Below are 19881 nucleotides of genomic sequence, written 5' to 3'. Positions count from 1 at the left end.
ACTTTCCACCCTCGCTGGTAGCCATGACGTTAACTGAAAGTCCAAACTGTTTCTGCTTCCAAGCTTGACCCGAATATGTCTCTCCATCGCCTTTACACAAGAGCCGAAAGCACCCGGTGCGGTGTGCGTACCCTGAGAAAAATCCATTTTCGTGTTGAACGGGTCGCGTATGCAAATGTAGAACTGCGCATGCGCAATGCTCCAAAATACATCTCTAAATTAAGAGTGAACACGAACTGATGATGCCAGGAAGCTATCCCAGCGTAATAAGCATAGTTTCAACATCGACTCACACCGGACGTGCGCGATGAAAGTCATCATCGAGCCAAGTTTGTATTCACGAGACTTGTATGTCGGAGACGTTTTTGCAGAGCGTTGTGATGATCTGGTAAAGGTTTACATGTAATGGATTTTCTGTCGTTTTAGCTTTTCAAATGCGAGCTAGCATACGGCCGGCTGTATTCGATCACGTTGCTAGCTGGCTGAGTGCGTGGGTCACATGGGTCATCAGACTTTGAACCCAGGACTTTAGAATCACGCCTGATGATGTCATAGATCATGTGAAGACTTCTTTATGATTGGTCAGATTATTGTAGATCATGTGAACATTTCTTTATGATTGGTCAGTTGCCAAAAGGTCACGGGTCAAATCCTAAGCGGCAAATTAAATCTGATATGCACTGGTGGGACGTTAGGACGTTTTGAGTGAGAGAGAAAATCGTCACCTCTTTCCGCTCTGATTTTGACACAGTTTCGCGTAAAATTACCGTAGGACATAATCATTCAGGGTATGTACAGGTTAGCTATGAATTTAAAACCAACAAACAGCGTTTACGATGCGTTGATGGCCCTTGGATGACCGATTCTGAGATCGACCGCGATATCGTCCCGTAGAACACGAACACAACCCATATTGCATAGTTCGATCACAGGGGCTCACAAATGGCTATATAAGTCAATATTACAGCGTTTTTCTTTCTTTTTCAATGTTAAAAATAAACTAGCTGAAGCGAGCACAACACTTGTGTAGCTGTCTTTTGTGTAGCTTGTATTGGCATGTATAGTGCGCCCTCAATAGGGAGTGTGATCATATGTAAATGCGACCTTTAGTTCCGTGACCTCTAGCCATGCCTACTTCCCTCTCCATATGGCCGGCCATGCGTACAGACGTCGCTGTGTTTACTGACGTCGGTGTGTTTACTGTACTAATTTCCCAAGGGAGGCAGATCGGCCATATCCGCAGTATGATTGTTATGGTGAATCTCCGAAAACATGAAATCTTGGTAATTTTTTTTGACGGACACGGCCATTGTTTTGGCACACCGATCTGACAATGTCACTCAAGTCTAAAAATGAACCTTCGTGAATGTAGAATGTGAAGAAAATTGGACGCTGTCAGCACCATGTCCGAAGCGACCCATGTGTGCCGTGAAGTACATGTGCGGGCAACTTGATTATACTTTATAATGAGGACGTAATCTGGTGAGTGACGGCTCGTTCAAGAGTGGTGGGGCGTGCTTTATGCAAGAAATAAACAGGAAATAAACATATTTACAAACACGATGTATTGCACATGGCCCGTACGTGACACAGCCGGCAGATCACCTCAGTGGTACAGCAACAGGTAAGTTTGTATGCCTATTTTGTTCCCATTTTATCGCCGGGAGGCTAAAAAGCCAGTCGAGATTGCGTTATCACCTAACACCAGTACTTCTCAAACTCTGTTTAAAACGGCAGCAACGGTCAAACACTAGGAAAAGTGCACGGGATTTGATTGAGTCGTGTTGCCCGTTGTGTATGCATGCATAGTATATGCATGGAGGTAGTCTGCTACTACCTCCATGGTACATAATGAACTGAACGGTTACCCAGTTACAGTCCTTCCACACACTGTGGCCCATTCAACCTCTTATCCAATAATGCATATATATGTTGTTCAGATTAAGCTGCATACTAAATAAAAGTACTAGTAACTTTTATAGTTTTATACATAGAGTGTTGAGTTCACAAATGGGTTGGTGCTGGTATGGTTGGGTGAAGATCTGACCGGGCCATCCACTTTTCATGATGTCGCTTTTCTAAGTACTCCCCCTCTCTCTCCCATACCAGGTAAAACTTTGAAACACCACTCTCAACATTGTCCAATTTTTTTGAAATCCTAAAAAATTACCCGACAGAAAAAAAAAAATAGTATTGTGCCGGCTGTCTGTAAAGGTCAAAGTTCATATGTATGCAACAATACCTTGCAGAAGCTTGCATCCACTTCTTACATTTCTGTCACAAATATTCTTCCAAATATCACAGGCAAAAGTATTAGTGTTTAATTAGTTATTTGCGCTGAGTATGGGGGTAAATAAAAAACATTTTACCTCAGTGCACTAGACATCAACAATATACCTATAATAGGTGAATTTTATTTCCAATGCTTTTCAATAGAGATTAATGGCAAATGTTCTAATATTGTGTGTTCACGGGTATATTCATAGCCTAGTTTATACCTAATATATTCCTATTTAGTCTGATAATGTATTGAAATCTATACTGTTATAAAAATACACGTCAAATGTGTGATTTTAGTTTTACACCGGTGGGCTTGCTTTTCAAGGATTTAATCACAAATATGATGTGTGATCATGTGATCATGTGATAGGGCATCTCGCAAATATCATTTAATTAGAAATGAACATAAATGTGTTTAATTTATAATGTCTTCAGTGTTTGAAATTCATAGAAATAAGTAACTAGTCACAAGGACTGGTAAATTTATAAAGCTGCCTGTCCTGGTAAAAACTTGCCTGTCCTGATATTAAATGTAGTACATGTACCCTGCAATTCAACATAATAAAATACAACTATATACAGTAATAAACACTTAGAGGAAAAGAAATTCGAATGGGGAAGTCATCTTTCCATCCAATCAAATGTAAACTAACTGTCAATTTTACAATATATACTGTACATCTTTATTGTATTCTATATTGTGTTCTATCAATTGGCCTGTTAAATCTGTGACTGAACCAAACCAAAACTAGTGACCCTGATCCGCTCATTTCAATCCATCCACCAGGCTGGTTACTTTTGAGTTTCACCAGTCCTGTGGGGAAACAACCAGTCTCTGACTGCCGAACAGGTGCTATTTCAAACACTGATGTCTGTCACCTGTCTAATAGTGGAGCTGCATACTGGTAGTATTGATTGTTGTTGACCACTGCCATAATTTTAGCTGCAATTCATTAAAAACAGCTCCTGTACTGACAACACCTCGTGTGTATGAGTATGCTGTAATAATTAAGATTTTGTTGTAACACATTATTAGTTACATTGTCTTGTAATGCTAGTGCATACTGTATATGTATTCAGTCATGATGAACATTACTCAAAGTGTCTTTGTTCAAACTAAAATTATTCTATTTTTTCCTCACTGAAGCTTTGGTGTCCGCAATGGAAATCTCAGCGCAGGACAAAGTGGCATCTCTGGCTATTGGTGGCCACAATGTTTTCTTTACGGGTGCTGCCGGAACAGGCAAAACAACATTGGTTAAGAAGTTAAGTTCCCTGTTAACTCAGAAAACGGCTGTCACATCAACAACAGGAATTTCGTCATCTCTTTATGAGAACAGTAAAACAATACACAGTTTTGCAGGTATAAGAGACGCAAGGGGAAACCCAGAGGCTATTCTAGAGCATATTTCTGAGCAGTCAAGTGTGGTGGCAAGATGGCGAGAAACTGACACTTTAATTATCGACGAGATGTCTATGCTAAGCAGAAGGACATTTGAGCTGCTCAATTTTGTTGGCCAGAAGATGAGAAACAATGCCAGTCCTTTTGGAGGTCTTCAAGTGATTGGGTGTGGTGATTTCCTCCAGTTACCTCCAGTACCCAGTCACTATGACAATGGGGACTTTTGCTTCACATCACCACTATGGAATACCGTGTTTCCTCATACAGTAGTCTTGGATGAAGTCTTTCGTCAAAGAGATCAAGCATTTGTAGATACACTACATTGTGTTGCCTGGGGGGACTTGTCTGGCGGGACAGTTGAACAGTTATCTCAACTTACCACACCCCTTAACCCAGCTGATCATGGACTCCAGTATATCCCACGAATTTATGCTCAGAACCTGGATGTCGATTATTATAACATGGATAAACTCCACCACCTTGATGGACATACACATATGAAACACTACAAAGCTGAAGATTCGGGTAGTAAGAAGTTGTTGAATGAAAGTCTTGTTGTGCAAGAACACTTGTACCTCAAAGTCAATGCACCCGTCATGCTGCTATATAACTTAACTGATAGCCTGAAAAATGGGATGACAGGGACTGTCACTGGATTTAGTGACAGTGGGTACCCAGTTGTTCATTTTCCTCAAGTCGGCACTGAAGAAGTTATATCACCTCGATTATGGACAGTGCCAAGCCCTGATAATACGAATAAGGTACTGGCATCGCGGAGACAAGTGCCCCTGAAATTAAGTTGGCCTTTACAGTGCATAAGTCTCAAGGGATGACACTCAAGGCAGCTGAAGTTCACTGTCGTGGGATTTTTAGCCCAGGTAAAATTACTTTACTTAAAATTTGCAGTTTTGTAGTTTTACACTAATGACAGAGCTATCACTAGTCATCGGGTGGGGGGATGACTTCATTGTATTTGCTGGTTATATTGTAATGCTTCAGCAAGACAAGCCTTGGTTTGCAATATAACATATATGCAAAAAAAAATTTTGATTGCAAAGTAGCCATTATTCTGATTTATCTTGCATTAAAGGGACACTAGCTGTATCTTTTGAGGATTTTTCATGTTGTTTTGCATGTCAATGGCAGTTTCTTGTTATATTCCCTAAAGTATACTGAAACACCCACAATTCAGCTTGTCATCACAGCCTGTACATGTATTGACTGTATTTATTGTTGACAAGTGAATTTTAATCTTGACTAAATTAAGTTGTCAACAATAATATATACACACTGAGTTGACAACCTGAATACTGTGTTTCAACATGCTTTAAAGAGTACAACAAGAAACTGTAGTTGACATACAATGTACAAAATAAAAAAATCCTCAAAAGTTACAGTAACTGTCCCTTTAATACATGGCCATACAGTAGCCATTACTCAAATGGGAATTCTCAAACTTCTGTGATTAAACCTGACCTAAAGTTATCGGGATAGTTGGTACAAAATCTCTGGTTAATCTAATATCTGTTGTATTTATTCACAGGTCAACTGTACACTGCTCTTTCCAGACTGAAGTCAACAGAAGGCCTTAGAGTGGTTGGGTTTAAACCAGAATACCTCATTAAACCAAATGCTGAGGTGATTAGATTCATGACGGATGCCACTGAAAGCAATGAACCAGCTGATTCTTCTCTACAATGCTGTAGAAAGATAAACCAGGAACAAGGTGTGTACTTTATATGAACATATACATCTTTTGCTGACTGTTATACCAGGCATGAGTATGAGTGTTTTGTTTTATTCCTTAAGTGCCATCATCAGCATTCCCTCGAGCGAACATTATGTCTGGAAATTGTGTCAATTTACTACATTTCAGCAATGATTGTGTGTCAGCCCTACACAATGAACTTGTGAAGTACATGGAAGGTTTCAAAACAATTCATTTTCATGGAATAGTACTTAAAGCTCCATGAGCTGTAACTTTTGAGTATTTTTCTGATATTTTGGTACTGTGTGTCAACTACAGTTTCTGGTGTGAAGCATGATGTAATACCAAGTTTTCAACTTTTGAACAGAGCCTATGTGTGTACAGTCCGGAATATAATTCATTTGTCAACAATAACAATGGCCATTGCGAACATATAGGTTGTGTTGACAAGTAAATATTGGGTATTTCATCATGCTAGAGGAAATTGAATATAAAACTGTAGTTGAGATACATAGAACCAGAAAACTGAAAAAAATGGCCAAAAGTTACAGCTCATGTCCCTTTAAATTAGGCACTACCCGATACAGTGCTGAAAATTTTGAGAAAGTAAGCAGGTCACAGTGATCTTGGCGGCTACTACCTCTTACATGCCTATATGAACATTTATATTGAAATATATATACTGATATGTAAAACAAGATATATTGATGCACTATGGATAATGACAGGCATTTACAAACTGTTTCTGTGTTGGTATGTCGCAGGTACAGGGCACATATTGAATACAAGGCAGTCTTTGTTCAAAAATCAATGAGATTGATACCAATGAACATGAAATGTCCAAAATAGTCAGATGGGACGTGAAAAATGATTTTGAGCCATGTTCATTCATTTTGTATTGCTGTGCAATAAAATTGTTTTTATTACTTTTAAGTTACAAAATAATAAGCTCGAATTTGTCTTCCATTGCAGTAGATTGCGCAGGTGAGCAACAGCCAGTTCAACAAGTGGATGAACTCCTTCCCAGTGCGTCCAATTCTCTTGGTGACAGTGATAGTGAATGTGACGAAGACAATGTCCTTGTGACACAAGTTTTCAATGAACTTCCGAATCACACCAGTCACTGTAATGATGATCATGGAGAAACTACAGACCTACAAGCAGCTGCAGAGTTACTCAAGGATGACAGTGAACTTTCAAGTTTAGGCGAGAAAAAAAAAATTATCTGTTCAACGGGCCCGACCGACCCATATTTGGACCACTCCACATTTTTCTTTTTTTTTCCCGAAATCTTTATGAATCTGAAGAAACGCGGAGATGTTATTCAGTGAACATCTGTCTGTAAGATGAATGATCTTCACATTTTCGATGACACTGACTTGAGTGAGATTGATACAGGCTATGATTTGAAGAGTAAAGGTGGAAGCGCATCACAAACATTTGGTCAAGGTGAAGGGCAGGGTTAATACGCCGTGGAAAATAAACTATTACGCCACGTGTTCCGTATAGCATAGACACTCTGTACTGTATTGTTTCACTGGCGTTTATTTCACGTCCGAGTGGTTGTACAGTTTATGTTTTCTAGTGTTCGTATTTCAGTGTTCCTTGAAAATTCTTTATTGTTCTTTGAGTCATCACTCGTTCCGATTTCCGTCATGGCTTTCTCCTATCGAATGTGTGATTGTAAGCAGCAGTTCTCACTGCAGGACAGACATGATTTGTGTTTCCGTTGTCGAGAATGCACAAGGAGTCAACCTTGTGACATTTGTTTGACTTGGACACAGGAGGAATGGTCTAATTTCGCTCCCTCGCTCGACGACGTCACCCCGGACATCCCCGGGGCTGACCCGTCAGTTTCTGAGTCGCGAGTTTTGGTTGGAATGCACCGTGCTCATATGGCTGGTGACACCAACACAGAAATTAGCTCCGTTAGATTCAGGTGCAACCAACGAAGCTGTTCGTGCAAAAAGGTGTTCGTGCAAAGTTTTTCAGCGGGCGGGCAGATTTCAAAACTAATCAGCGGGCGGGGAGAAAATATCGATATTTACTGTAGGCGGGGAAGAAATTTCATTACTTTCAGCGGGCGGGGAGAAAATTTTTGACAGTGGGCACCGGAAAATACGTAGAGGGAGGGGAAAGCGGCGTGCTTAACAATGTTCCAAGGTATACTGCTAACTGCTTGCATGGTTTTGTGTTGATCTGGGTTGCATAGTGGGCATCTAGTTGGCAATGGGGAATTTCAGTAGTAGGGAGAGGGCAGCAGGGAGCTTGAATTGTTGTGGGGAGTGGGGAGCGGGCAGACTGTAGATACAGGAGGGCAGTGGGCATCAAAATTCAGTGGGACATTTTCAGTGTATACCAGTGGGAGGGCACTTACGAACAGCCTTCACTTTCCCCTCCGAGTTTTAGGTCAGGGTCAAAAATAAGAAAAATCAGTATATCAGCCTTCAAAACAGGTTTTGTGATGATGTTGAGAAATTCATGAAATTTACAAGTTGGCGGCACCTGTAGATTGAACTGTAGAAGTGAAGGCAAAGAAGCTGTTCTGAGACAACCAACCCATGTCAACAAAAATTGAAAAAATCATGAACGTACTAAACAACATAGCCAGTATATGTTATGTGACTAAGAAAAAGCATGAAACACACAAAAAGTGTTTATATTATATGTTCTGTTCAAGAAAAACCAAAAAAAAAAAAACCAAAAAAAAAAAAAAAAAAAATCCGCCCTACCTACCCAACTTTGAAGTCATCCCGCCCGTTGAACAGCTTTTTTTTTTGGGGGGCTTACCGCAGGATTTTTCAGTGGAGGAATTCTTCAACACTCTTGAAGACCATTCGTCTTTTGCCAGTATACCTGGATCATCCCCACACAACCTAAATTGTCTCTTGCAAAGCTTGCAGAATGCAGATAAGCATCACAGTAGAGCGTTTCTCTCCCTCCAGTGGTCGAGAATTTACCATCTCATAAAAGGAAACAGCGAGTCAGAATCAGTGGAAAAAGCCAACAAGAAAACATTTGTCTCATATCTCAGTGATTTTCATGAGTATGTGACAACCAATGAAAACCTTGAATGTGAGTTTAAGCAACTGTGTGGAACACTGACCTTAACCGATACCCATTATGAATGCTTAGCAGACATCTGCATAAGCTTGAGAAATCAACTTGTAGAGAAACTTGCCACAGCAGTCAGGCTTAAGATGTCAGCAGGAAGGACCAACTCAACAGACCACAGGAACAGTTCAGAAAACATGACAAATTAAGGTAAAGGTAAAGTGAGATTTGTGGGTGGATGGACGGTAGCAAAGGAACGAGAGAAAAACAGAAGGTATCTGAAAGGAAACATAGGCTCGACTGATGCTGAGGTGAGAAGAAATCTTAGAAGAGCATACACAAAGAAAGTGCTGCTTGATAGCATGACGGTTCCAGCAGCAGCAATCGCCACCAATACAGCTTACCCAGAGACACTCTCATTCACGCAGCACAAACAAAACAGGAGAAATGGGCTCACTCATATCACAGACAAGGCCTTTATGTTCTTTCTACGTGTAGAGGACATGAGGAATGTATGCTTAACACAAAGTAACTTAGATAGGCATAAAGAAAACCTCATAAACAACACAGTCACAAGTGTCCTTAATGACAAGAGTATGCAAGCAGAGTTTATTAAGGCATTGGAGATCCCTGAGGAGATGCTAGCTAAAGATGTACATACATCCCATGATGCAACACTGACATCAGAAGCTGAGTCTTGTGCTTATGCCCTGTTCTCTGATGTGGTCAAGCGTTACTTCAATATGGGGACTGGTCAGTTCCTGCGCGACCATCGCCGAGATTTGAAAGTACAGAAGACAACTGCCCACCGAAAGAGAGTAATGCAAAGAGAACAATCTTCACTGACCAAATCGAACAAAATAGGTGTTGAACAGTTCATCTCAGACAGTAGTGATAACAAAATGTTTTCACATACATTGCTGCAGTCTAGAGTAACAGCAAATCCAAAATTCTTTGAAGAAAGAATATACACAAAACAAGAGTTGAAGCTGTTCTTTCTTCTGTACAATTTGACCTATGTCCGAAGTCACACTAAGAGCACCATGAATAGCAAGCTTGTGAATAGAATAAAAGAAAGTCAGTGCATATTAAACACTGCGGCACTACAGCAGTATCTGGATGGTCTGGGGCCACTTGAAAAGCGACCACGCTTTAACTAAACAACCAGGGTTGTAAATGAAGTGTACTTTGTTCCCGCAGGGCTTTTTCTCAACAATTTTATACTTTGAATTAACTTGAAAGTGTTATATTCTTGCTATTATGCCTACCCTTGTTGATTGATAATTTCAGCCATTTTGCTTTTGATTTCAATATATTTGATGGGGTGAGATATTTACAGAGTCCATATATTTTGGCTAGAGAAATTAAATTCTTTCTTTTGCATCCAATGCAGATAAGCAGTTCAAGCAAATAAGACACTTGCACGTTTTAAATTTACTTCAGTATTTCCATGTAATGTGAGTGCCTATTCATGAACGAAGTAGAAACTTCATTTTACATCCATGTTGTGCAATATGTGATATTCTGCCAGCTACTGTCAAGACAAAAACAGAGAATTTACTTACTTTGGCCCGACTTTTTCTGTGCTTTAAAATTCACAGCTAAAGCAACTGAGGTTTTTCACCAGTCAATGAAATTCATTCAATTTACAAAATCTTACTCTGAATTGCTTAAAAATTAAAGTCCCTGTGTACAGAATTTTGTAGCATTTTTTCATGACGTGCATTCAAAGCAAAACAATGTCATGCTTACTGAGGGACGACAGTAAGCTGGTTAACAAACACTGAAGGGAACATATGAGTACACAGTTGATCAGATAAATAAATAGTTCTGTACAATGGGGCTTCCAGTACCCAAAGATAATTCCAGTTAAAACCAAATATTAATTGAACCATTGATGGTACGAATGTAAAACCCATTCTCATGGTTAATAATTAGGACTTTTCAAAATCCTCAATTATGGTTTTATCGTTGATGGGTAGTATCATTTTATGTAGCTCCACATCTTCTGGCGCTACCTTCTATTTTGTGTTTATTTCATTGCTTGCCCTATCAGCAACTGAAGTCTTTTTATTTTGGACAGAGTCTTCCTGGTTTGAAAAACGGTAATTGATCAATATAGCCAGTGTTATTTTTCGAAGTAACAGTAATCTGTCCTAGGCATATTGCATTTATGGCTGGTCCGTATTGTGTATATCTTGGGTTGTCATTCTGGCCATTCATCCCACGTTGCTGACAGAAGATGTTTTCCACCAAGTTGCTGTTTGTTCTCAGAGCACTGACAGAGGCCCGGACATGTCTGTCGAGGGATATCTTTACGATTTGTTTGAATCCCACAAGCATTGAACACAAGTCAAACCTGGTTTTGTCTGAGAGGAGCATTCTGTTCACTGCTGCACTGTTGAGCTGGGGGTTACTTTCTTTGACATTCCTTTCCCATTGCAATAACCACTCAAGACATCTGTCATTGGCCATGAGTCTCTCATCTGTCACTGATACAAATCGTCTCGGGTCACTGAAAGTTTCAACCATTGTGCTGGTATGAGTCAGAAATTCTGCTGCTGCTTTGACGTTTTCCAGGTGGCCGGCTGAAGCACCACTGATTGATATATGATGTTGATATGCCTGAATGGGAAGAAAATTGTTGTCAATATTTCATGTAAAATTTGATAAATCACTATTACAAATTGTTGATAGACTTTGTTTTCAGACAACTTACCTTAAATTTCTATATGTGACAAACATGTGCAAATGGGAACAACTAGGCCAAATATGACAATCACCCACATAGCAAATGCCTACCAATTAAGTGAGCCCTTAACAGACTCAGTCATCCAGTCAGATTAGACAAAACTCACGCCTTGTAGGGGTGAGAAAGGTCACGCCTGCTATGAGAAATCATCAAAAGTGTGGTTTAAGCAGGGCTCGAAATTAACTTTTCTCCCTGGTAGTCCACTTGGGCTACCATTTTCTGAAGTTGGTAGCCCAGTGGCAATGACTAGTAGCCCATGCATATTTGGCTATTTTTCTTAATTCTGCCCATGAAGTGAATTTTCTAGTCATATGATGTGATTATTACATGCTTCATTTAATATCGAAAGTTGCGCGCTCCATAGGATTCGATGTTAACTCGACGGTGACGTTGCGGGCCGCATACTTATTATTTGACTTAAAGTGAACCGGAACTATTTTCAGCATGACAACTTCGGGATTTAAAAAAGAATAAAATTACATGTTTTACATAGGAAATACTGTTTTCACAAAATTATGCGAAAAAATTCGACAAACCGCATAACAGTGATATAATATATCAATGTGCCGTTCGATGATTAAAATGATAAATTAGAAACAATTTAAAGCATATAATTGTCATATGTATGTGACCAAAAAATTTTTGAATGGAAATTATGCAAGAGAGGCATGTAATAAAAATATCATAGCCCAAAATAGGGACTATGTAAGCTCGGGGTAGGAGACCATTTGCCCTCCTTATGTCGGGCAAATGGTCACATACCCTAGGGCACATAGTCCCAATTAAGTTTGTGCAATATTTAAGCAATAAAGCACACCCAGCGATGGTATACCACGAGATTTTGACCAGTTCACGACATTTATGCACTAGCGTTAGCGAGTGCATATATGAAGTGAAATGGTCAAAATCGAGTGGTATACCGTCGCTGGGTGTGATTTATTGCTATTATATCTTGACAGTATATTGAAATTCTGGCATGGAACGTCATAAAAGGACTTTACCTCAAGCCGAGAGCTAGTGCGTATGCCAGCCGTGGTATATCGCCAATATACCACGGTTCTTTTCGCGTCTCGACCAATCAGATCGCTGTATTTGCACCATCAATATACTGGTGTGATATAATATATAATATTGAACATCTTTAATACCCGTTTTACTCTCAGAGTTGAATGCCATTTTGATAGTCGTCATGACAAAAACACGACCTTCTTTCTGTGTCCAGCTGGGTTTGACTGCATTTTAATAGCTCACCCCAAAGTGACAGACCGGGCATGGCATGCCAAGTACTGACTGAATTTCAGGTCTCAGGCTTTGGTAGTCCGTGTGGACTACCATTTCATGGATTTTGGTAGCCCCAGAGAAAAGTTGGTAGTCTGTGGACGCGGGACTACCGCTAATTTCGAGCCCTGTTTAAGATGTAATCCTGTATCACAACTCTCCAACTAAGTCCTAGAGTACTAAGCTGTTTAGAGCATCAGTAGTTAACAGTATTGCTTTTAACTACTACTGAGATAGGTGGTGCTGGTTTATTGAGCAAAACAGAGGAATCATATCATGACCATACCAAGTGTATTTTTTAAGACAATAGAAATAATACAAGACAAGTTCAATTGTCTAAGTTCTATCATGCATAGATTAAAACCTTCTCAATATGTCACCTTTCCTCCTCTGCCCTGTTATGATGCCACATAATCCACTAAGAATCACTCTTTGTAAGAAAATTCCTTACCGTCATTAGGTATAGCATAGTCTTATCAAGTAAGTCAGTTGCTAGATGATTTCTCATTCTCAGTGCTGGTGTTAAATCCAGATGTTCTGGTTTCAGGCGTTGGTGAATGGGCAGTGAGTGTGTGTTCTGGTCAAAATGGTATGCTGCCTTCCATGTGGACCATAAGATGTGACCGTCACCAAGTTTCAGATAGCGAGTGCTTCTATCACTGACCGAACTCTTCTCTATACCATTGCGCAGTTTCTTGAAGTTATGCTAAAGTACAGACAAAATAAAAAGGATTTAGTATTCAAGCCAACTCTATGAACAATGGAATTATGTAACTGCTGATATAATATCAAACAATAGCATGTTGACTTATATACAGATGAAATATACAATATTTTTCAGCTAGTAATAGTGGTCTTTTCTATCATTTCACTTTACTGTAAATGTAACTTATATACACTCAAGTGTCAGTTATAGTAAAGAGTGACTGATTGTAACTATCAATATGTGTATGTCAATTATTATTTTATCTGTATGTACATAGCTACTTTTTAAATATGATCACAAAAATTAGCCATCAAGGATATAATGGGATAGTAAATTTTCAAAAAGTTGTGAAGATAAAAGAGGATAAGAAAGGAAATTGACATGTTAACCCTTTCACCGCTATGGTTTTTCCCAAATCCATCGTTTTCTGTGGTAAAGTTGGACCTGTATACAGGAAACTGGGGGTGAAAGGGTTAAACAAACGACATCATGTGACCACTTAAAATAATGATAAATACATTAAACACAGAATCTCTAGCACTTGCAAGTGCATTCTTATAAATTCATAAATCAACACTGATTAGAATTAATATTCCACCAAAGGAACTTACCCAGGGATCCATAAAGAAAACAAATGGTTCTCTGGTAACTAGATTTCTTGTTGTGAATTGTTCTTTGATGGGATCTTTCTCTTTGAAGTGCATGCGGATGAAGCTTCTGTTAGCTTGTCCACCATCACAGCAAGCATATAAAGCATGGAAACCACCTCTTTTGAGCCACTTGACAGCTTGCCAGAATACAATGTAGAGTGATGGTGCATCCACCTCATGAGTTGGGAAATGTGCAAATGGAAATCGAAATCCTGAATTACGAGAAACACCATTTGCAGCACATGGCTTGCAATTTGGGCTTTGTCAATTCCTAAGAGAAACAGAATGAGTTATAAGTTAGAGGATGAAAAACAATATTTCACAGTCTCCTGCAATACTCCTGACAGTGAAACCTATCAAAACCAATCACTCTGTCTGTCTGTCTGTCAAAGTCCCTTGGTATAATTTACCATGTTAAAAGAGACTTGGATTGAACATCTCTGGAAAATATGCACTTTTCTATTACTGTACTGGAGTTTACTTGGTAATATACTTATAAGAACAAGGTAATAGTGTACTGTACCTGCTATAACTGTTTTCATATGATCACTCTCATCACCAAGATCAACAAGGCCAATAAGTTTGGTTTCATCACCTTCATGCTGGAGCTGCAAATCTTCCTGAGCAAACAAACAGAAAGATATCTATTGTAGACTGTAGGGATACCTAAGTTTTGTTTCACATCACCAAACACGGTTTTGGGTGGAAATATTTTTACAATAGGCAGTTTCGAATTTTTAAAAAATTTAACTTAACATTTGTCTTAGAAGAAGCCAATATTTTGACCCACACAACACACAATGTTACGCAGTGGGAAGGGGATACCCCTCCAAAACCCATCCTCACTCAAATCAAATAATTTACCCTTCAGATGAAGAATTGATATTGACCTTCTTCACATGGCAATAGAAGTGACTGGTGCTGGTATACCAGTACTTGTATCTTAAGGGTCGAATTCCATCAGTAAAATTTGTTGTAAATGGTCTGTATGTGACATTCCATCACTTAATTTGGGGGAGGGGGAGAGACACATACACACATACCATTTACAGTTTATGGTGAGGGTGATGTGGGGACTACTTTTTACACTCACTTGAATTTGCATTTCGTCAAAAATGATTCCACCATCATATCCTTCAGGGCCTAATGTCTTCTTGGCTTCTGCCACCATCCACTCTAGAACATCATCATTAAAGCCAGCTTTCTGCGATACACTGTTCTTATACATTTTCAAGAGCCTTCCAGATGGAAGTATAAGCATGCCTGATTTCCTTAGCGTCTCGTATGCCTTTGGACTACGTGTCCACGTAGACAAGCATACTCGTATCACCCTGAAAATGTAGAGGGAGAAAAATCATTAAAACTTGCACTGCTTATTTTGACTAGGACTGGAACAATCTGATGATGGACTCATTCTTAATAGCTAGCCACAGGCCAAATTGACTTGCTGCTATTCACTGATCATGGCCGCCCATTTTCCCCATCAAAAGTTTTTGATGAATAGGGATATAACTCCTGTGAATTCCAGCGCTTCCTTATTAGTAACAATTTGCTGCATATTATTTGAAAACATTTTGAACATTGTGCACATGAGGCTATGATACTGTTACACATATTAGTTTTATTTTCTCACCTACAATGTAATCTAATATCGTTCGTTTTAAACCTTTCATTTTAATCATAACTTACTTTGGATGCCAACGACGGCCTGAAGGTCCCTTAGACTGCAGCGCCTTTCTCTGGCTGTCCCATAGAATCATCATGTCTTCTTGATCTTTCCACTTATCTGTGATATCAGAACTGACGGCATCAAAGATTGTGCGAAAGTCTTGGTCATCCTCTACACTAAACTTCTGAAATTCTGACTGTAGCTTCATACGAAGAGTATCCTCTCTTCGTTTTGCATTCGTTTTGCTTTTCCTTTCCTGATCAAGTTTGGCAAGTTCCTCTCTGTTCATGTATGATTCTCTCTTGTGTTTTAATGAGTTCAGTGACACCTCTTTAGTAGGTTTACTGAGAGACCTACCAGAGTTGTGTTTAAGAGTTGCACATTCTTTGCACATTTTATTGTTGACACCCATGGATAAGATCATGCTGCAACCAACTGACCGGTGTTTCATCTCATGGCCTTGGACTGTCAGCCACTGCTCTGGTCTTCCTGTGACATCTCCTGCTGTGCTTTTTGTTTCTTTTGCTGAAAGTGTTTTGAAGCCCGAGCAGAGATCCACATTTGCCATTACCAAAAACATGAATTCAATTTCATTCAAACAGCTTGGCCATGACAAAGGAAGCTTTAAATTCTCAATACGAATCTGTTGATTGAGAATTTCAATGACCAACTCCAGTCTTCATCTACAGTGATTTGCCTCATCACCCTTTGACCATTGCATTGGTCTTTGTCTAAGAGAATGAATTCTGCTTTGGTCCTTGTGAGTGGTTTGCCCAGCCATGTTTTGGTTTGAACTGCAGTAAATGCTGCCATGTTATGTCATCACTCTTCCTTTCTGTCCTCCTGGTGATGTTCTTGTAAAAATGTCTAATTGTTACAGAAGTCAAGGTTGAACACTTATAAAATTTATACATGAAGAATATATACAAGAAAATTTAATACAAGTTGAAACTTATTGACTATAGCCTAGGTATCCTCAACATGCATGTGTACATTTGTAATACATTGCTAATACATGTACACGTAACAAAAATAGTACATTTGTCTCTCTCTTTTTTTAATTGCTGCTCAAATTTTAGCTGTGAACTTCCATATTGCCAATATGACTATAGCTCCCATCATTGTTACAGGGATGAAACTCTGTTGGTGATTAGTACAGTGTGTCTGTCACAAATTCAGGCAAAATTACTTCATGTACACAATTTTTCTAAGTGCACTTTAAACTTAAAAGGATACATGCGTTTGCCACCTTGTTGACATACTTCATTTCTAACTCCAGGGAGAATTCTTCGAAGCAAACTTCCAAGGTAAATTAGGTACCACATTCTCAGGATCTTCAGTGTGTTGTACATAACATTTATACAACTCTTTTGTTGGAGACTGCTCACTGCCACACTCATAGTTTTCATAGATCCTATATGGACAATAATAAAAAAATATTGAAGTGGAAATATTTTCACTTCTCTCACTGGGTCCTCAATACTGTTACAAATAATAAATTCACACTGCTTTCTGCTGTCATTTAAAAACATACATCTAAAGTCAAAGATATTTTATCCACTGGACACTTTTTTACAATACTCTTTTCTTCTGTAACTAAAGTATATTTATTGTTAACCGGATATTGAAAATCTATTTTAGGGATGTGGTACCTTTACATATAATGTTGTTAATTGTTATCAGATGCTCCTGGTGAAACAGACATGCACTGCTAATGCAGGTACTCGGTTCCGCCACATCCCCATTCAAATATGACCCCAGTGAGTAATTGAATTTTGTTTTCATTTGATGAAATGGGAACCCCCGTTTGAATTACACTGAAATAATTAGCCGGGCTCGGTCGCTCAATTGTGACACTTCCTGCATGTTTAAATGGGTAAAACAGTGCTGAACATGGCATGGTACAAGCATCAAATGCCACTTACCATCTAATCGCCTTTGATACTCTTTCCGTAAATACTCTACCGGACTTTCTTTGCTCTGAGTTTTTGCCAACAACAATAGTCGCCAGAGCCGTATCATGTTGCTCCATGCTTGAGGTCGCCGGTAACCCTGGTGCATTTTGACGCTCATTAATGCAGACTCGCCCACATAAATATATGAATATTTATGATGCATTTTAAGTAACCAGGTACTTAGCGGCGCAGACGGTCTTGGCTGGCGAAGAGCGAAGAGCTGCTCCCCTTGGGAAATAAGTACAGTAAGCATAGCGAGGACAGGAAGTAGGCATGGCTAGAGGTCACGGAACTAAAGGTCGCATTTACATATGATCACACTCCCTATTGAGGGCGCACTATACATGCCAATACAAGCTACACAAAAGACAGCTACACAAGTGTTGTGCTCTTCAGGCTCAGCTAGTTTATTTGTAACATTGAAAAAGAAAGAAAAACGCTGTAATATTGACTTATATAGCCATTTGTGAGCCCCTGTGGTTCGATCGAAGCATGGAGGCAGGAGAGACCGAAGAGATTGTTTAAAAATTCGGTAAGTAATTTCCACGAGTTGTCTCTGTAATTTTCGCAGTTTTCACTTCTTTAGTCACGCTATATTGATGTCATTCTTGGCGAACCCTGTTCAAGTATACGAAACGAACGGACGGTGTTGGCAAAAATTAAACCATGATGGAGGTTGGTGTACCTCAATAGACAGTGAAGTGTTACTCCACACTGTCACTGTCTATCTCTGTGCGTTAATTACAAGGAGAGTTGTAGTAACGAATAGAGCCAGGCTATTATCTGTTATTTTTACTCATTGATTCAAAATTTTGACCGGATTGATGATATACAACAGATACTCATATATTTTTATTATTTAAACTTTGACCTGGTTTTAATATTATAAAGGGATACTTTTTGATTTACATTTCTTCTGTTTGAGATGTGCTGAACCCCAATCACCACCGGTCAGTAGTTGTAGTTTGGAATGGCGTGTCACTAATCAATGGGGAAAATGAGGCTGAAAAGCAAAGATTTGGTAATCACAACGAACATAATTTATAGATATGTCATGAGTGTTTTTATCAGAAGGTAAATTATTTTATATCAATTATTATAATTTAATTAAGCACGTGATTATTATAATTTAATTTAAGCACGTGAATGCTCTTTCCATGAATTTTTATATTAAGGATAGTCGACGAAGTACAAGCAATTTCACTCTCCACATGATGTAATGACATCCTTGTCTGTTATTTATCATTTTTATTCTCAGTGTATCTATGGGCAAAGGCCAAGAAGCTGAACAGACCAACGTGAAGTTTCAGAACAAGATCGGAAAGTATAAGGATGGCATCAAAAACAACTTTTGATAATGTGAACTATCAAATGCAGACTTTAAGACGTGTTCTGTTGGGTTTTTCACATGAATCTCCCTTTCCACTATGAAATAAAGAGCTTGCAAACTTGACATCAGAGAACTGCTTCTTGTGTTGTCTTGTTGCTTCTTGTGCTGTCTTGTTCCCTATGTTGAGGTAAGACTAAGTTTTAGTTTCTTACATGGCAAGTCTATCCACTACAGTTCATTACAAAATGATTCTGAACCGAGTAAATTTGTAATGGATGGAAGTATTGGGAAGGCTACTATGTACTGTCCCATGAACTCTGCTGGAAGCTGCCCCTGTCTTGGGTATCACTGTCCATTTTTCAGTTGTTGACCTGGTATATCAAGTTTAGAAGCATGATAATTATGATCATACATAAAATGTTGGATGTGGCTGCATCACTGTTGTCAATTCCTGGTTTTGCAATTTTTTCATGCATCGAGACTTGAATATATAGGCATCATGTATGCTAATTTTTAAGAACATACATACTTATTGTCAAGAAGTATGTATATATGCTAATATATGTAAATTTACATACCAATTTTACCTGCTTATATATGCTAATTAATATATGTAAATTTTACATACCAATTTTACCTGCTTATATTTACGCGCTTTAAGTATGTATTGTTAAGTGGTTATGCTAATTTTTAAGTCTGTATGGCCGATGCCTACCTAGCTAATTTACATTTTTCGGCCTATACACATACTTAGTAGTATGTACAGACCTAACTTTGGCCATAGACAAAAGGAACAAGTCTGTAACGAAACAAGTAGGTATCTGCCACAAAAACAACTTATATACAGACTTATTTACAGACTTATGGATAACTTAAATAAGTATGTGAGTTTTATAAGGGAGGTCTGCGTTTCCCGGCGGTACGGTGGTAGGCCAACGGCTTGTACCACACGTCCACAGGACAGCACGTGGTAGAGGCCGTGTGCACAACCTGTACGCAGAGCTTCGAATACACTAGACAGAGTTCGTGTTTCCGTAAATTAGGCATTGAACTTTACAATATAGGCAATAACCAGAATCATCGACCATCGCCTGACA

General features: G+C 39.0%; 2 protein-coding genes and 1 long non-coding RNA gene across 4 annotated transcripts; 2 read left to right on the top strand and 1 right to left on the bottom strand.

Annotated features, from left to right (window-relative positions):
- Positions 1–1138: 1138 nt before the first annotated feature.
- On the top strand, positions 1139–8122 carry LOC139150291 (ATP-dependent DNA helicase PIF1-like). Of its 2 annotated transcripts, XM_070722581.1 has the most exons (4): positions 1139–1624; positions 3428–4560; positions 5226–5408; positions 6363–8122. In XM_070722581.1, exons 2-4 carry the CDS (start codon positions 4512–4514, stop codon positions 6719–6721), a joined length of 591 nt encoding a protein of 196 aa, XP_070578682.1. In that variant the 5' UTR covers positions 1139–1624; positions 3428–4511; the 3' UTR covers positions 6722–8122. The 2 variants fall into 2 exon arrangements, with proteins under 2 accessions (XP_070578682.1, XP_070578681.1); XM_070722580.1 differs by lacking the exon at positions 6363–8122 and having other exon boundaries at positions 1148–1624.
- Positions 8123–12925: 4803 nt separating this feature from the next.
- LOC139150290 (uncharacterized) lies at positions 12926–17707 on the bottom strand. The gene is made up of 7 exons (XM_070722579.1): positions 17425–17707; positions 16736–16913; positions 15520–16366; positions 14924–15161; positions 14354–14450; positions 13792–14101; positions 12926–13180 (listed from the first exon to the last, which is right to left on the bottom strand). Exons 3-6 carry the CDS (start codon positions 16077–16079, stop codon positions 13830–13832), a joined length of 1167 nt encoding a protein of 388 aa, XP_070578680.1. The 5' UTR covers positions 16080–16366; positions 16736–16913; positions 17425–17707; the 3' UTR covers positions 12926–13180; positions 13792–13829.
- An 18-nt stretch (positions 17708–17725) lies between these two features.
- LOC139150289 (uncharacterized) lies at positions 17726–18907 on the top strand. Its single transcript, XR_011556216.1, has 2 exons — positions 17726–17986; positions 18713–18907. It is a non-coding gene; the product is annotated as an uncharacterized lncRNA (long non-coding RNA).
- The last annotated feature ends 974 nt before the right edge of the window (positions 18908–19881 follow it).

This window comes from Ptychodera flava, chromosome 14 (assembly GCF_041260155.1).
Source record: "Ptychodera flava strain L36383 chromosome 14, AS_Pfla_20210202, whole genome shotgun sequence".
NCBI lineage: Eukaryota > Metazoa > Hemichordata > Enteropneusta > Ptychoderidae > Ptychodera > Ptychodera flava.
Note: the sequence above shows the minus strand (reverse complement) of the source record. Positions and strands in the feature narration are given on the sequence as shown.